This window comes from Protopterus annectens, chromosome 8.part0, assembly GCF_019279795.1.
Source record: "Protopterus annectens isolate FY-2018-M chromosome 8.part0, PAN1.0, whole genome shotgun sequence".
Lineage (NCBI taxonomy): Eukaryota > Metazoa > Chordata > Ceratodontiformes > Protopteridae > Protopterus > Protopterus annectens.
This window is the reverse complement of record NC_056741.1, coordinates 1,205,793,973-1,205,812,541: the sequence shown is the minus strand read 5'-3', so window position 1 is coordinate 1,205,812,541 and position 18,569 is coordinate 1,205,793,973. Positions and strand designations below refer to the sequence as shown.

The 18,569-nt window shown below is 41.7% G+C and overlaps 1 protein-coding gene across 4 annotated transcripts in view; it reads right to left on the bottom strand.

The window, feature by feature from the left end:
• Positions 1-18,569, bottom strand: part of LOC122809309 (guanylate-binding protein 1-like) — a 713,173-nt gene that overhangs the window by 617,814 nt on the left and 76,790 nt on the right. For all 4 annotated transcript variants that reach the window (XM_044080701.1, XM_044080704.1, XM_044080703.1 and 1 more), the window contains exon 3: positions 7,562-7,686. In XM_044080701.1, coding sequence (XP_043936636.1) covers positions 7,562-7,686 — 125 coding nt within the window. The remainder of the gene's footprint in view (positions 1-7,561; positions 7,687-18,569) is intronic.

The window sequence follows — 18,569 nt, the reverse complement described above, 5'->3', positions numbered from 1 at the left end:
GGAATCCTCGCCATCTCAGGTGAGCCGTAATCACTGCCATGCATTTGGTGAACACTCTGGGGGCTGTGGTGAGACCAAAGGGCAGGGCTCTGAAATGATAGTGACTGGCTCCCAGCCGGAAGCGGAGAAACCTTCTGGAGCATCTGTCCATTTTGATATGGTAGTACGCATCCTAAAGGTCTATAGGGCACATCCAATTGTCCTGACCCAAAAAGGGTAGAATGGACTGAAGCGTGACCATCCAGAACTTGATTCTTTGAACAGATTTGTTTAACCTGCTGAGATCCAAAATGGGTCTCCAGTCCCCTGTCTTTTTCGGTACCAAAAAAGAACTTGGAGTCAGGAGGGTGGACAGAGACCGACGCAGGCACCATGGGGGGAGGAGCCGAAGGGGTTGATTGTGGAGCCAACACCGGAGTCAGAACGCTCCTCATGACCTCAAAGGCGCCCCCATCAGGCAGAGAAGATGGTCCCCCCTCTGAAGAGATGTGAACCCCTTCCGGCACCGAGAGGGACTGCTCCAAGGCCGATGTCGGGGCCGAGCTCACCTGCGCCGAGGCCCCGATAGGGAGAACGGGGTTGGACAAGAGTCTGATGCCACTCGCCCCCTCGGAGCCGACGAGGGAGTCTCGGCGCCCGGATCCCTCCAAGGACGGAACCAATGAAGAGATCAGAGCCGACGAGTGAGCCGAAAGGTGTGGCATCGGCTCTGACATTTCGAGCCCCAACGAGCTCCGGCTCCGAACACGTTGGTAGGGTCGGAGGAGGAACAGTTGAAGCAACAGGGATAGCCACAGTCTGTTGAGAAGGGCTAGTCAACATTTTGGTCAGTGCCTGCGACTTTAGGAGCCTACTGACCACCCTCTCTAAGTCATGATCCGATAACCTGGAGGACTGAGAGGAATGGGATCTATGGCTCCACTCTGACTGTAGTAATGGGGACCTGGGAGCCGAGTGAACGGACTCTAAGGAGGGAGACCTCAAACGCTTTTGACTCAGAGAAGGCTCCAATAGTAGAGTCGGAGCCGACTGAGGCCTCAAAGTGTCAGTTCCGGCTGGAACCGACGAGGAAGCAGAAGCTCTGCTTGGTGTCAGCTCCGAACAGGGAGCCGATAGTTTGGCGGGCTTTAAGGATTTCCCCGACGAAGGCTTGACCGGGGATCCTTCTGGCTTCACCAAGCCCCTCAAAATGAGCTTATTCCTATGTTCCTGCAGGACTCTCGGAATGAAGGCATGACAGACCGAACAAGAGTCCTGCAGGTGTAGGGGGCCCAAACAATAAACACAAGAAGTGTGACCATCTGTTAAAGACATCTTCTGACAGCACAGGTCACATTTCTTGAAACCTGAAACCTTGGTATCTTTAGACATTACAAAGAGATACCAAGGAAAAAATTTAACTAGTGCCCTAAAACAGTAAACACACACACACATGCACTAGATAAGAATAAGGATATCAAAAAATCACAATAACTACCAGTTACACTAACAACAATTATCTATGTATATATAATGCAATATATAAGTAAAAATAGACAGGCCTAACACTACCCTAAATAGGGAAGGAAGGGTGGGGGGAAACTCTGTAACGACAGGAAAAAAAAGTTTTTTTTAAGTGGGATCTAAAGGGGTGAGAAGATTAGATTAAACTAATAGCATCCAGCAAGAATGAAGGCGAGATAGACAACTTAACATGACTCTTTACTGAAGATGATAGACCCAGAGCCCTAGCGATCAAGGGAACTGGAGCAACCAAGCCGTCAGCTTGAGGCTGTCCAGATCGGGCGGACTGATGCCTGACAGATAAGAGATGAGATCCGGGCTGGGATCCAGAATCCGTGGAGGAGTTAGAGCATGAGACCAGAGGAAGGGGAACCACACTTGACGAGGCCAGAACAGGGCAATGAGGATCACTTTGCACCCCAGTCGGTAAGCTTTCTGAAGAAACTTTGGAATGAAAGGTAACTGGGGATAGGCATACAGTATCCCAGGAGGCCAAGCATGGATGAGAGCATCTCTGGGGGAGGGGATCAGAGCAAAGAACTCGCTGCACTTCGCGTTGGAAGGAGATGCGAAGAAATTGCAGCAAGGGTGACGCCATGCAAGGAAGATTTCCTCCACTACTGTTTCAGAGACCACTCATATGGTATTAGAATAGCCCGACTCAGTCTGTCCGCTAAAATGTTGACGTGTCCTGGGATGTGCGTTGCAATCAGAAGTAGACTGGTGGAAATTGCCCACTCCCACACTCTCATGGCCATGCGGTAGAGAGGGTAAGAGCTGGTCCCTCCTTGTTTGTTGATGTACCAGACAACAGACATGTCTGACTGAACTGCAATCGTCCCTGGGGGAAAAACAGCATGAAAGGCTTGCAACACTAAAAGCACTGCCCTCATCTCCGGAACACTGATATGCAATCTGGTCTCGGTCTGGGACCATGTGCCTTGGACCATCCCCCCCAAAAAATTGCCTCCCCACACGAGCTGGGAGGTGTCCGTGGTCACTGTGGCTTGGGTTGGGGATGTGAAGAATGGATGACCTGCCAAGATTTCCAGTGACTGCAGCCACCAAAGAAGAGAAATCTTGCAGGCTCTGCTGATCCATATAGGGTAGTCCAGGGGAGGTCTAACCAAGACCACTGAACTGCCAAGGTCCACTGAATAACCCTCATGTGAAGGCACGCACATGAAAGAATTGAAATTGCTGTGGCCATGGAGCCCAGGGCATGGAGGACGTCGTTCACCATCGGTGTCCTGGGGCTGAGGATCACTGGCACATGGGCCCATAGATTCTGGACCCTGTCCTGAGTGAGAAAAACTTGTAATAGTAGTGTCCAACCATGCCTCTATAAATTCCAAGGTTTGTGTTGGGTTCAAGTGGGACTTGGAGATGTTGATGGTAATCCCTAGATTACTGCAAGATGGAGTCTCTGGCCATGCAAAGTAAATGCTTGGTGGCAGCAGTGAGGAGCCAATCATCTAGGTAAAGAAACACCTGAATTCCCTGAAGCCTCAGGTGAGCCGCTACTACTGCCATAACCTTGGTAAACACCCTGATGGCTGTGGTGAGACCGAAGGGTAGGGCTCTGAACTGGAGATGACTGGCTCCCAGTTGGAAGCGAAGGAATCTCCTGGAGCTTCTGCAAATCTTTATGTGGTAGTAAGCGTCCTGGAGGTCTATCGAGCACATCCAGTCGCATTCTCGGAGATAAGGTAGAATGGACTGCAAGGTGACCATCTGGAATTTCTGCTTGGCTACACACAGGTTCAGGGTTGACAGGTCCAATATAGATCTGAAATCGCCAGTCTTTTTTGGCACTAAAAAGAACCTGGAGTAAATGCCTAATCCGGACTGATCTGGGGGGACCGGTTTGATGGCCTGATTGTAAAGCAGCTTTGAAATTTCGAGTGCTGTGGCCTCCCTTTGAGCAGGTGGAACATCCGGGAGGTGCTTTGATTGGATGGCTGGGGCAGGGAACGGGATGGAGTAACCTCTGCATATTATTTGGAGCATCCAACAGTCTGTCGTGATGGACTCCCAAGCCGTTAGGTGCAATGACAATCTTCCCCAACTGTCTCCAAGTAGGACAGTCGGGCAACCCCTCAGGGTTGCTGCACGGGTCTATCTGAGAAGGTCTCACTAGACCCAAAGTTCCTCGGACCCCCTCTGCCTCTGGAGTGGCGTCTGTCTTGTCCCCCTCTGCCTCTAGGGGACTAGTTGCCCTGAGCGTCCCGGGAAAACTAAAGTTTTTGGAACCACATCTTCTTCTGCCCTCTCTGATTCCTAGAAAAGGATCTTTGTGGGCTAGAGAAGTGGACTCCGACAGCAGACAGAGTCTTCCCGTCTTTCTCGCTCTGGACTAAGGTGTTACGAACTGTCTTTCCAAAAAGGGAGGAACCGTCAAAGGGAGCATTTGTGAATGATGCCTTGAAGGGGTCCGAAAATTGACAGAGTCTGAGCCAAGCATGTCGCCTCATAGCTACGCCAGTCCCAGCCACCCTAGCCACTCCTTCCATGGCATGGGAAAGAAGATGCATGGACGTGTTTGAAATGGATTTCAGAGTCAACATTTTCACTGAGAACAGTCGCTTGTCCTCTGGTGACAAGGACTCTGGGGGCGACGCACCGAATTCCGTGACCAGGTCTCACTGGAGTCAAATGACGTGTGCCAAATAATTCAGTTCTCATATGGAAAACGTCACTGAAGAAAAGACTCGCTTCCCAAATCAATCCATCGCCCTAGACTCTTTGTCCGGAGGGTGGACCGAAGAACTTTCCTGAGCCAGTTCTCTCTTGGTGGCAGCTGCCACCACAATAGCATCCACAGGTGATCCCTTGTACCAGGCCTGTCTGTCTGTGGGAGGAGAAAGGATCCTGTCTGGGCATTTGGGTATTGGCTCTATGGTGTCAGGCTCCTTCCAAGCCCACATAGTAATAAGATCCACTAATGGATCTGCAGGAGGGGACACCCAGGATACAGATGGGCCCATGCCAAAGGCCTCCAGGAATACTGACTCGTCTGTTGAGGGTTTTGGGGCTGACCAACCTCCCCTCTGGCAGAGAATTTCCATGATGTCTCCAAAGGAGACATCCTTGGGAGGTGACCTGGGGGAAACCTCACTTTCATCTAAGTCAGTATCTTCTGTGAGGGACTGGGGGGTGGTTTACTGAGGATGTGTAGCAGGTAAAAATGTAGGCAAGACAGCCTGCTACTAGAAAATCATATATTAGCAAACAGGAAAGGGATTTCTAATTGGTGTCAACATAACCAGCACCCATGCAGGGCTAGTTGCTCTCTGATTTTACAATGTTTGTGTGAGCTACTATCCTATGGCTTCCTTATTCATCAAGTCTGCCCATGGATCCTCCTCTTTCAATGCAGTTTCGTAAAATAAGCCTCCAAGAAAACCAGTGGCTCCTCCTTGGGATCTTAATTTTATGTTACAGAAGTTAACACTTGTTCCATTTGAACCAGTTAATCTGGCTGACTTGAGGTTCTTAACACAGAAAGCAGTTTTACTGATTGCTCTGACCTCTGCAAAAAAGGTATCGGAGTTGCAACCTCTTATGGCAAATCAACCCTATCTCATTTTCCACAAGGACAGGGTTTCTATGATAACTAATCCTTGTTATATCTCTAAAATGGTATCCAAGTTTAGTTTAAACAAATTATCCATCTCCCAGTTTTCTTTCCTGAACCTAAAAATGAGGGAGAAAGGATACTCTATACCTTGGATGTCCACAGACAACTTGGGTGCTATCCTGACAGAACTAAATCTTTCAGATCTTAGAATCAATCATGAAGATAAGAAGGGACAACCAAAAGACTATTTCCAAATGGTTGTCTAAGGCTATTAGTTTTTGGTACACTCACCAGAACAAAACTATTCCAGGCAGGGTCAAGGCTCATTCTACCAGGGCCTTGGTTTCATCTATGCTTTTTGGAAAAAAAGCTGGATTCTAGGAGTCCTCTAGAAGCTGCTACTTGGTCCTCTGTATATACTTTTACAAAGCAATATAACCTCAGTTCATTTTCTAGGTCCAGATCAAGATTTACTAGGACCATTCTTCAGGGAAATCCTGGACCCTTCTACTTCCACCTCTGAAATGTAGTTAGCTAGGGTAATCGACCCATATAGGTAAGGCTACTGTAGCAGTGATCAATATGATGAACATAGTACAGTTGTGTAAGCTGAACTTACCATAACAGTAGAGGTTCAAATGATAACTGCTGCAGTAGCCGCTCCCTGCCTCCCTCTGCCTTGTTTTTTGGTGCGTTTTTATGCCAGGGTTCATCCTCCCTCTCTTTGCTGGCAGGAAAGCTCTGAAGGGCTTCATGCCTAAACCTGTCTTTTAGTCAGCTCAGCTCAAGCTGCCTGACAGTTTAGGTGTGTAGAAGATGCTCTGCAGCATTGGAAACTGGCTGGCTGTTATACTCTTGGCAGTAAATAAGCCATATAACTAAGTGTACTGCAGCAGTCATCACTGGAAAATCTACTGTTACTGTAAGTTCAACTTACCACAGCTATACTCTCTGCAATATTTTCATGCAAAAGATGAAAATAAAGCTGCCCGAGACAGCTCTTGGCTTACATACACAGTGCCGGTCTGACAGAAATACTGAAAATTTCCTGACAAACATTAAAAATTTGTGAAAACAGAAGCAAGAAAACACTGCTACATACAGAAATTCACACTGGAATTACTGTAAACACTGACACAAATAAAATATTAAAATAATTTTAATAAACATAAAAACAGTAAAAGAACAACTACTCTAGCAATTACAGTAGAGTAAGGGGGTCCCACAATGTGGCTAATCTGAGAAGCAAAATGGAAAAAGCTGCACTGGATCTTGCTAAGAATCAGAGGACTTTCTTCTTTGGATTACAGAAAAGACTGATCTCCCACTTTCTGTCTCAGCTGAAGGCTTCCCTTTCAGGATATGTTCAGCTAATCAGCTGCCACAGGAAGAGAGAAGGATGGAGTCTGAGCTTTTGAAAGCTGTCCAGTACTGGGTCACCTTGGCAAATAACCCAAAAATGTCACTGAGAGATTAGGAATGATGAACATCAAGAAATACGGAGCAGAGCTTCAGAAGGGAGCTTTTCATCAAGTCAGAGTCTTCACCCACTGAGATATATTTCCAAAAAACTGTCGATGTTAATAAGACAAGCATAAAGCATCAGAAGCACTTACTTCTTCTTATTTCGGCTTTTCCCAGTTAGGGGTCACCACATCGGATCACCTGTCCGCTCATGATTGGCAGTGGAGTTTTATGGTGTTGAGTTGCCAGCCCAGCGCCCAACCTTCCACAGAAGGCACACACATGCACACACTCACACCTAGGGCCAATTTAGAGTGTCCAATCCACCTACAGCATGTCTTTGGGATATGGGAGGAAACCGGAGCACCCGGAGGAAACCCACGTGACCAAAGGGAGGGCATGCAGACTCCACACAGAAGGCACCTCAGCCGCGGATTGAACCAGAGAACCTCTTGCTGTGAGGCAGAAATGCTAACCGCTGCACCACTGTGGCCGCCCAATCAGAAGCACTTACTAAATGTTTAAAAAGGCTCTGCAGTTGACTTCCTATATAAAAACCTCTAAAAAAATAGATGTCATACTCATGAAAAAGAATACTTGGGGAGAAGTCAAGTACAGTTCCAATACGCTCAAAGGTAGCTTCATTTCCAAACATTAACTGAAATGCAGCATTATTCTTTGTGTAGAGTATCATGTGCTAGAGAACAGACTTGATGCTTGCACAACACACACAACACAAACAGGCACTTAACACATTCTTCTTGTGTACTCTTCTCCTAAAAATCAGATGTGGCAGAAAACTGCATACTTCACTATGCCACTAACAATTTACAATGCAAATTATTTCCTTCACTCTGTGCTCTTACACCCTTTGGTAGACACAGAGTTTTATTTTAAATCAAGCTTATGCATTTCATGGGACTTTACATTCACTGCCCGTGGTGCTCTGTAATACATAAAATATGTAGATAATTTCTTATATGATCCCCAGCTATGCATGTGTGTCTACTTTACCTTTTCTGGATCAAATCCCTCAATGTCAAGGAGTACCAGGTAGCGTCCATTTACAGTTGGGTGAGGGCAACACAACATCCATATCCCTTCAGTGCAAGGACCTCCAGGCAAGGACAACAAGAACCCTATGAAAATGTACACATATTACATTTTGCATGTTTTCATATGCAATCATATTGTGCTAACATATGTTTTACATGTTCTTCATAAGAAAATACTGCAAATTTTGTAAATACTGCAGTGTCACCTGTGCTTAGCTATTCTAATGATGGCTACTATATGATAGCTCATTTGGCAGGCGGTTTCTAATAATCTCTGCTTAGCTTATTAATGTATTTTTGGTTTGAGCCAAGTACATTGCTACAGACTGATAAACAACTAAATACATTTTATTGCTGTAGAAATTAAAAAGCAGCAGAAATTAAAAAAAAGAAACATGTTAAATAAATAAAACAGAATGCAATAAAAAATTAGCACAAAAGGGAAACACAAAAGGCCTAAAAAAGGGCCAGATTCAATAAAGCATACACTAAGTGTACACTATATGTATTCAAGAACATTCTTATCACATTTTTGTGCTTTTGAGTCTCTTAGAAAGATTACCCTAAATGTACATGTAGTCTACACTTTGTGGTAACCTTTATGAACTCCTGTCAATATTTAAAGCTGCAAGGATTATCAGTAGGAAAACTAAAATTAGGAGGAAGAATGTGTGAGTTATGTCTGTGTTGTCTGTTCACTCAGAACGGTGTACACTTAATGTAGGCTTTATTGAAGGGAAAGCCACTGGAATTCAACAACTTTATGGCTATAGAGATGACACACTGGAACAGAATAAATCTAGTTTAGTGATTTATCATGGCTTTTCACACTATTCATAGGTTTATAGGTGTGTACTGGGCTAATGGACCTGGAGCCTTTACAAGCCTAGCCCATAGAAGTGCCCTGACATCATGCCAACTGACGTTAGTTCACAGTGCTTCTATCAAGTAGAGACACTGGAGTAATCCTTGGAGTGAACTTTCAATTTCCCATCCACTCATCAAGATTTCTCTTAAACAGGGCCAGTGAGGTGCTCTGCTTGACATGTATGGGAAGTCTATTCCATAGCATGGGCAGTCTCTGGGTTATGAACCTCCATCCAGTATGTTCTGTTGATTGTGGTAATGAGGATGAGGTCTCTGGAGTGTGTGGTGTGCAGGGATTGGGATTTCTTTAGATGTAGCATTTCTAACAGAGCTGGGTCAGACATGGCTTTGTAACTCAAGCAGAGATCTCCTCTAAGTAGGCGATATGAGACAGAGAATAGTTGGAGTTTTTTGAGTCTGTCCATATAGGACAACTGTTTAAGACCTAGGATCCTCTTTGTGAGGTACTTTTGGGGCCTCTCCAGTTGTTGCAGGTGTCTACTGAGATACATGCCAAATGGGGCATTGTACTCTATGACCGGCCTAATGAGGAAAGAGTAGAGGGAGACAATGACCTCTTTCTTCCTGGATGCAAAACCTTAGTAATGAGATGTGCCACATAGAAAGTCTTTCTGATCACAGTGGCAATGTGATGGCCAAAAGAGAGGTTGCTGTCAACCTGTGTTCCCAGATCTCTTATAACACCTTCTGTACTCAGTGGCCTACCATCAATGTGGTAATTCATGGGAAACAAGTTTTTCCCAAAGGGGGTGATGACACATTTTTTGGCACGGAGCTTAAAGCCATGGTTCTGACACCAGTCGTTGGTCTCAGTGAGGCCTTTCTGCAGGATGACATCACCACTTGGGGAGTTAATAATGGCACCCAACTTGCAATCGTCTGCGAACTTTGTCAGCCAGAGTCCCTTAGTGTTGTCCTGGACTTCAGAGAAGTAGATAACAAATAGGAGTTTGATAAGAGAAATACCCTACAAAGTATAGGCCTTTCACTATAGCCTGACGTTCGCAATCTGTTAGATGAGTCTCCTGAAGCAATAAGAAATTAGGCCCAACAATGGGCACAAAAGCAAATACCCTACTTCTTTTACCCGTATTACCTTAGATATGGACTAAGCAGCACTTATCAAACTATGCATGTGCCACTGTTCTAATCACTGGCATTGAATGTGATCTGTTTAAGTTCTCTTGGATTAAGGCCTTTTGTTACAACTTACATGGCTTTTTATTTAGAAAACAGAAAAGTATATATTACTTGTTACTGCTATATATATAACTCTAAACAAGATATGAATACTTTCATCCTTGTCAGAGCTTATTCAGATCTACATTAATAAACAGTGATTTAAATAAGCAATACTAGCCTGAATCTGTTTTTTTATCAAAAAGTTGAAATTCAAGGAAAAATCTACTTACTTGGTTGAACTGACATTCTAAATTTGGCAAGGTCACTTTAACAGAATGTCAATCATCATCACCATGACGTCCGCATTCGAACAAATTTAGAATGTCAAGAGGTGGCGTCAGACCCACAGGCATTTGTGCTGAAGCTGCTGTATGAATTGTACATCTACAGCACAAGTGTTTATAGTTTTGCAGGGGGGCAAGCTCCCCTGCAGCCCCCACACCCCCTGCAAATTATATATTCCAAGTCTGAGATCACACTACAGTGAGGAAAAGGGTAAATTTCCAGATGCCCACTGTAGTGCGATCTGTTATCAGAATGTCAAATGCACATTAGTGAATGTACACTATCATTCGCTAATGTGCATTCAAACATTTTCAGAACAACACTGTGCATTTGCTGAACCAGGACTCACACAAATGAAGGTTCGGCAAATGGGTTCAGCTAACCGTAATGCAACATCCCGTGGTTGCCGAACCTTCACTCGAAATTATGAATGTAAACCATATATACATATATATTTATATATACACATAGATACATATATACACACACATATATTTATTTATCTAGCTATCCTTCATTGACCAGGATAGTCCTTAGGCTAGTGGCCTCTTTCAGAGGAGACCCTAGTCGGTATTTCTAGTGCTAGAAGAAACTTTGCCAAGTCACCAACAAACTTTCTCTGCTCTTTTTGACAGGTGCCATGGTATCTTCTACATCCATGCGCGCTGCACTAACTCGAACAGATGGGACTATGGTTTAATGTCTCATCTGAATCACAGCACCCTCGAGAGTGCAACACCCCCCCCCCCCCAATACTGCACTGCAATGTCAGCAATCCGATCAACTGGAGTTGGAATACAGCCCATCGCCTTCTGGTATTCCAGCACCAAAGGCCAGTCTGCCAGCTGCTGCATTACTGACACTAACACATACTTTTTACACTAAAAAAAATGTATAATTTGGTACTGTATACATTAAGTAGGTTATGGATCCGAGGAGAAAGTTACATAGACGAGATGAAAGACGATATAGGGACACTCTGGATCATCTAAGTGAAAGAATCTGACCTTTCAGAGTAGAAGCCAGCTATTTTTTTTTATTGCCTGGGTAAAAGCTGAAACTGTTCTGCTGCTGGAATTTGGGACAGCACTACCCTGATGTCTAGAGGTCTGTGTAACTATGATTTTATTTTTGCCAGGTACTCCACCAGAGTCATATACAGAAAGGAACACTGAATCTAAGGGTAAAAGTTTACTGTACTGTGAAAAACCTGCCTGAAAAGTAAAATTATTTATGTTGGTCAATTACTGCACTTCTTTCCCAAACTTCATGTATTTATTAATAAAAAATATTTTTAATTACAAAGTTGAAATCTGTTGATTGCTTGTTTGCCACAAACCATCCTGAGTAATACACTGTTGGAGAATGTGGGTAATTTTATACCATGACTGTCCCAAAATCTGCCTGTTTGTTTGAGTTGTATTCCCACTCCAGAAGTAGTTTATAGAATGTCAAATTACATAAGAAATCTGTACTGTACTAAAGAAACATTTAAATTGTGCTTGTTGTAGCTGGCTCTGTGAGACACAGATACTGCTCACACTTGAGTACTGGTAGAATAATGTGAGAAAATGTTTCAGGCATTAATAAAGTCTACTACTATCTTTTATTTGAGAAGTGTGGCAGTTGACCTTTGAACTTAACAACTCTTGTCACTCTTTAGGAAATGTATGTATCCTCTGTCCAGTACCTGGAACAGCTTCAGGAAAGAACTGGCAAACATCTGGTCAGTCAGCGAGTCAGAATGGATCAACAATCTGATATACCTCCAGGAGTAGAAGTCTTCTTTGGTTCACCAGCCACCCAACTCACAGGATATTTATAGTTTTAGTATAACCTTGACAACGTCTACAGCACAGGATGATGTGGAGGTTTACTTAGTTCCTTGTGAAAGGTATGCAGCTAGAGAAAATTGGGCCTAAATGAGACTGACCAGAATTCTATCATTCTGGTGAGCAAATGGCAGTGGTCCATGGATGCCCTGAAAACTTACAAGAGTTTGCAACTCTGATGTATATGATTACAAGGAATTAAATAAATATTTTTTAGTGTGGACTGAAGGTTCTCCTTAAGTGAAGTCCTACAAATTTCATAATTCAGCATTTTGTATGGACAAACCAGTCAGGGAAAATGGATAGTTTGCTACACATTTTGAAAATGTGTCTAGAACCTCACAAAATAAATGAAGTAGAATGGTGGAAAACATGGTCACAGATGCATTTAAGACAGCAATCCCTTAAGAAAGGGGTTAGCCCAGTGTGATCCTCGGTTGCCTGATGAAGCGGTTGCTGTAGTACAGTATATTTGTTATCAAGGTGAAGCTGCATATTCTAAGTTAGACGTACATGCACAATGAGCTAGTAATAAACTTTCAGGCAAGTGTGATTATGTGGCTATAACTAAGAAAAAATGTCCTTATTTGAATTAATTTGTTTTAATGCTCTAGATAAGGATAAAGAGCGAGGTACTGTAGTGTTAATGATTGTAATAATTTACCTATAAAAATGGTTAATACTAGTTAGTAGTCAGTTACAAAAAGTGTGACTGAAAGTGGATAAAGACTGTGATGACACTAAAAAGGCCACCTGCTAGAAGTACAGACTGTGCCTTCTAGCACTGTGCTATTACCAAACGTATGACATGCACTACAGTAGTAGAAAGGAAAAAATACTAGGATTACTTGAGCACAATAAACTTACAAGTATAAGGCAACTACTAAACAGAAAATATGCAAATGGAGACGAAGAAAAATGCCATGTAACACAAGCCTTGGGCTTGTGTATCCTGTAGCACTGATGCCTAATTTGTCCCATGATGTATGTAAACACTGGCAAAGATTATCCTCAGTGTAAAGAGCTATACTAGCTATGGAAGGGGGAAAGCCTTAGCCAGATTTAATGCCAGAGGTACACAGCCTGAGCAATGAGAAAAATACAGGGCTGGAAGACCCCAAAAGAGCCAAAAGTTTCAGCTCCTGCTAGAATGATTAGATAAATATAATAGTGAGACCTGATGAAAAACTCCAGTTATAGTACTAAAAGTAGTCGGTACAGGGGATGTAAGATTTGTGAAAAGATACCAACAGTTAAACTGATAAAAGGGATCAGCACTGAGACAAGAGAAAAGTCCCTAGTTAAAAATACACTAAGGGACACAGGAACAAAAACTGAGGAAAGGAAAGACAGATCTCATACTGAACACAAAGGAAAGGGGGAACTGAAAAAGTCTTAAGCTTCTCTTTGCTCGACCAAAGCAGACAGTCAGTCATAAAAAGGTAAGCTCTAACGGAAAGTAAATAAAACTACAGCTATAGAAGAAAAGCAGAAACAGACAATACTCATGATGGAAAAAAAATGTTTTCATGAGTTACCAGTAATCAGCCTTGCACCTCCAAAATCTGAAGACTACTTCTCATGATTTGGAATAAATGGGCAAAATATGGAACACTTACTCACAACTTACTAGCAAAATTCAGCTAGGAAGCTTACTGCATGCTACACTACACTTAGAAAAAATATTCTGGTGAATTATTACTCAGTAAAAGTCACTTAACAGAATCACCTACTAAACAAAAATGGGAAAAGGGTATTGATGATGCTGAAGAATATTATGCAGTACTACTTAACATGGATATTTTAGTTTAAAAGATCTTAGCAATGAATATGGACTGACCTTTTCAATATGGAACACGAATCATGGACTTACTACGATTCAAAATGAGGAACATACTTCACGATGAGGCAAGGCTGCAAAGAAATCTCCTTTACAAGGGATAAGCTAGATAACGGGAAAAGTCTACACCCTGCATCTGTAGGGGAAGATGCCACTGCCTTTACATTACTTCAAAACATAAAGAGAAATACTGACTTATCTGAATACGTATGTAATGGAAACTTGAAGCCAGACATCTAAAGGCAACAAAAAAAAAACTGAAAATGAGACCGAGAAAGGGTACTCCTCTGTTTTTCTCCCATAAAGATTACTTTTTTGTCTTTCTCTCACATTTTGCCTTACTCTTCAGGAAAGTGAAAAGAATAATGACCTCAGTAATACATTCCAACTTGGTGCTACTAGACAGCACAGTGCTCCTAAACAAGCTATAGTGATATTCTTTGTACACCTCAGAAGGTCTGTGAAAGATGTGAAAGAAATAATGATCACATTGTCTTTAGCCTCCAGACAAGCTATAATGACCTGAGGTTTGTGAAGAACGTTAAAGAAATAATGACCACAGCTATCTCCATAACACCCCCTCCCAGGATACAACAACTTTCTGTGCATACCTTTGGGCAGGGGCAGATTTAGAACAGGTGGGATTGATGGCAGCTGCCACCATTAGGTCCATGTCAAAATCCATTTATACAGTCGGGGGTGTGCAGGCCTACAGACTTTTAAATAGTTTGTTTATTTTTGAAAGATAATGACTTGTTAATTACATTTTCTGCAGCTACCCAAGAGAGTTATCTGTGTACCTAGCATTAACATGTGTCCACAAATAAAAACTGGTGATATTTTCACACACACACACACACACACACACACACACACACACACACACACACACACACACACACACACACACACACACACGGCATGCTCACCTTTTGAGAAAGTGAAGGAATGTCAGTTCACTGACACTGGGTGGTGTGGGGGGGCATAGCTCCCCACATTTTGCAACTAGTTTTTGCTGATGTTACATGTTTTACTGTATTTTAATGGATACACAAGTATATAACAATGTGCTCCCCACACCCCCCCCCCAACTTTATATTCTCACTCCAGGGTCGCACTGCAGTGGGGCAGGGGCTATATTCCATTTTCAACTAAATGGAATTCGACCAAATGGGTTTTCAGTGAAATGCATTTTTAGTGACATGAACTGCCTGTAATAATTTCCGACCAAATGGAATTCGACCAAAAGCAGTAGACCCATATACCAGTTAAGTTAATCCATGGTTAAGTCGGTTTCGCCGTCTTTGGTTCCAGGGAATCAGGAAGTTATGCAGCAAACCAGCGCGAGGTCAAAGAACGCTGGTATTAACTCCAGATCTATCAACACTGGTACCGAAATGGCTGAGAATTGCGACACCAGCCTCGATGGTTTTCCTCATATTACCTTGGGATTGTTCTAACGAAGGAAATGGTATGGTGACCAGAACGAGGAGCCAAAGAAGTCAATCGCAGAGATTGCCAACTAATGACAAGACCAATACAGAAATTTATTAGGCACTTAAATATTATTTTAGTAACTGCCTTTAGAAATGTGTTTACAAAGATTTGATAACAGTGCCTAGATGCACTGATTTAATAATGCTATTATTAGGTAGAAAAGTCTTTGTAACGTTAGTTACTTTTTAAACATGTTCCTTTTTAAAATTTGGAAGTTCTCTCTAAAACTTGGAACTTCTTGATAGTATATATTTTTATGTTTAATTGCTTAATAGCATCATTAATTAATTAACGATTTGAGTTTTTAAATGTGTGTTGCTGCCTGGAGGTCTGTTTGAATTCATTCATTCATTTATTTGTTTGTTACTTCTGAAGAAGGAGGGGCACAGGTCCTTCCGAAAGCGCTCAAGTTCATTAAATTGTATTTCCAAACTTATCGGGAGTGTGCTACAGTATTTTGCTCACAGCTTCATCTGACTTATTTGTGGTTCTTCAGTTTGTTTAAAGTCCTTTTAGTGCAATCAAGACCAATACAGGTACCCAGAAATTAGTATCTGATATTTTAAACACCAAATATGACTTTAATTATGAACAGAGTAACCTTAAATATAGCGCAAGTTACAGCACCATGCTCAATGATTTGGACTTCTGTCTTTTCAAATACAAAACCCTTGACATGGACAACGCATATTTAAAGCATTGTTTATCCTTGAACATTGTTCCAAAGGGGTTGAGAGTGTGTAAATATCCGAACAATGTTTTCGAGGAGACAGAATTTTTTAATGAACTCATTGTCATTTTCGACAAATGTGGCTTTGACATCATGAAAGCCATTATCAGGAACAACGAAGTATTAATGGACAAATTGCACCATGACATTGACAATATTAATAAAGCCATATTGAGTGATATGATGTATACTGTAGAAATTGAGAGGGCCAAATACCATAACTTACTTAAAAACGTTGAATTAAAATGCAACGAAGTTCAAGATAGAAAAATTGGGAAAATTAAAAGGGATTTAGACGAATATAAAAACAAAACGCATTACCCAAAACCTAAAACCTCAGGCAGGAATAGTTTTGGTAATTGGGCCAGGGAGCAAAATGATGAACAGGGCTGGGCTAGAGAAGAGAACCCAGAACAGGTCTCAGATTCTGACCCCCTTCCCCCTGTAAGAAGATCTGAAAGGTTAATGAACCAGGAAAGGGTCTCGTACAATTCTAAAAACTAAAGGGGCAGAGGGTGGAAGCCCTTTGTGAGAAGGGATCAAGTCTGGTAGGAACTGATGGCATTACTAATGTTATGAATACCTGGACTTATAAAGATTTCAACATTTTTAACTACTCAAATGTTAAGGTAGACAAATCTTGGTTTGACTTGTTCTCGAAGGGATTTACCTACATCCCTAGACAAAAAACAGATATTTTTAGGCTTCTGGTAGATATCAAATTGTTTATAAGAAAGAAAAACTTGGAGTTATTTTTCAAGGGCAAAATACAGGACCCTGATATGGGTAATTTGAGGCGTAGAAGTATCTTCAACCTACCCATACACCCCCAACTCAGAAATTTTGAGTTGAAAATAGAAAACCAAATAAGAACATGTGTTGCAGGAAAACACACATACTCCAATTTAACACCAGCAGAAATGAATACATTGAAAGATATTAGTAACAATCGTGGTTTGAGAGTTATGAAACCCGATAAGGGTGGGGGTGTGGTGGTGATGGAATCGATTTTATACGAAGGTAAAATGATGAACCTGCTTAACGACACGGACAAATACTCAAGGGTCTCTTTAAATGAAATCAATATTGCCCATAGAAAGATACAAACAGTGTTATATGACATGTTATTGGAAGGTTCCATTGATAGTGACACACACAAGTACCTTAATGTGGAAAAACCCAGAATACCTTATATTTTTGGTATTCCTAAGGTGCACAAAGATAGAGTTGACCCACCATTAAGGCTTATTGTATCAGCCGAAGGTTCAATGACCGCACCTCTAGCAAAATTTGTGGATCAAAAAATAAAAAGTGTTTTGGAAGGTACCAATCACATTTTAAAGGATTCTTGGGATTTTTTAAGGAAATTGCAACCTTCCATATTTTCCGAGAAGCTTTCATTTGGTACTATGGATGTTATATATTTATTTGGATGTATTCCACATGATGTGGGTCTGCTTTGGTTTGAAGAAATGCTTGTTGATAGTCATAAGCTTAAGCAAAAGGATTTTAGGAATATACTCACCCTGATGGAAATTGTTTTAAAGAACAATTTCTTATATTTCCAGGGTGAGTATTTCAAACAGGAAAAGGGTGTGGCCATGGGTGCCCACTGTGCCCCAAGTTATGCCAATATAATTATGGCGTACTGGGAGAATAAATTTCTTTTACACTCTACCTTTTGTAATCAATGAGCCCTATACACCAGATTTCTTGACGATTTGTGCTTCCTTTGGTATGGAGATCAAGAGGATTTTTTCAAACTTTTTAACTATGTCAACAAGACTACATGTTTCTTGAAGTTTACACAACACTTTGACCTTCAAGAATTAAGATATCTTGATGTCATTATAGGTAAAAAGGAAGGTGCATTTACATCACGGGTATACAGAAAGGATACGTTTTCCAACTCTTACCTACATTACACCAGTTGCCATCCACCCCATCAAAAGAAGGGTGTGGTGAAAGGGCAACTTGTGCGTCTAAGTAGGATGACCTCTGACAATCAAATATTTTTGGAAGAAGTTAACTATCTTAGGGGATTATTTATGAACAGAGGTTATCCACAAGAATTATTCAACAATATTTTTGAAGAAGTTAAGACCAAAAGGGAAGATGCTTTTGCCCCTATTTTAGGTAAGGTTACTTCAACCAAACCAGATATGTTATGAAAACAGGCTACCGATGTACATGGAGCAGGTCTTGTTACCACCTATGATGGACATTCTGCATTTATTAGAAAGATTTTTATGAGTGAGTGGAATAATTTTTCTGCAGTATCCGATTTAGACTATACTTTTGAAAATCAATTAACTTTCACATATAGAAAGGGAATGACCATTAAGAATATGTTGGAAAATGGCTTTAATACTGATTTTAAGAACAAGACTAACAAATCAAAGAAAGGGTTATTCAAGTGTGGTAGATGCAGTTATTGTGCATATCTAACTTGTGGTGATTATCTCTACTTGCAAGCCAGGGGCAGAAAGCTCTTTTTGAATACCTTTGCAAACTGTGACACTAAAGGTATAATTTACATTGCCACTTGCAAAAAATGTAATGCATTCTATATAGGGAAAAGTGTAAGAAAGCTCAAACAGAGAATTTACGAGCATGTATATAACATTAGGATTAAGAACGAAAAAAATGCATTATGTAAACATGCTTTGAAATGTGGAACTTTAGGATATCAATTCTTTGTTTTGGAGGTAGT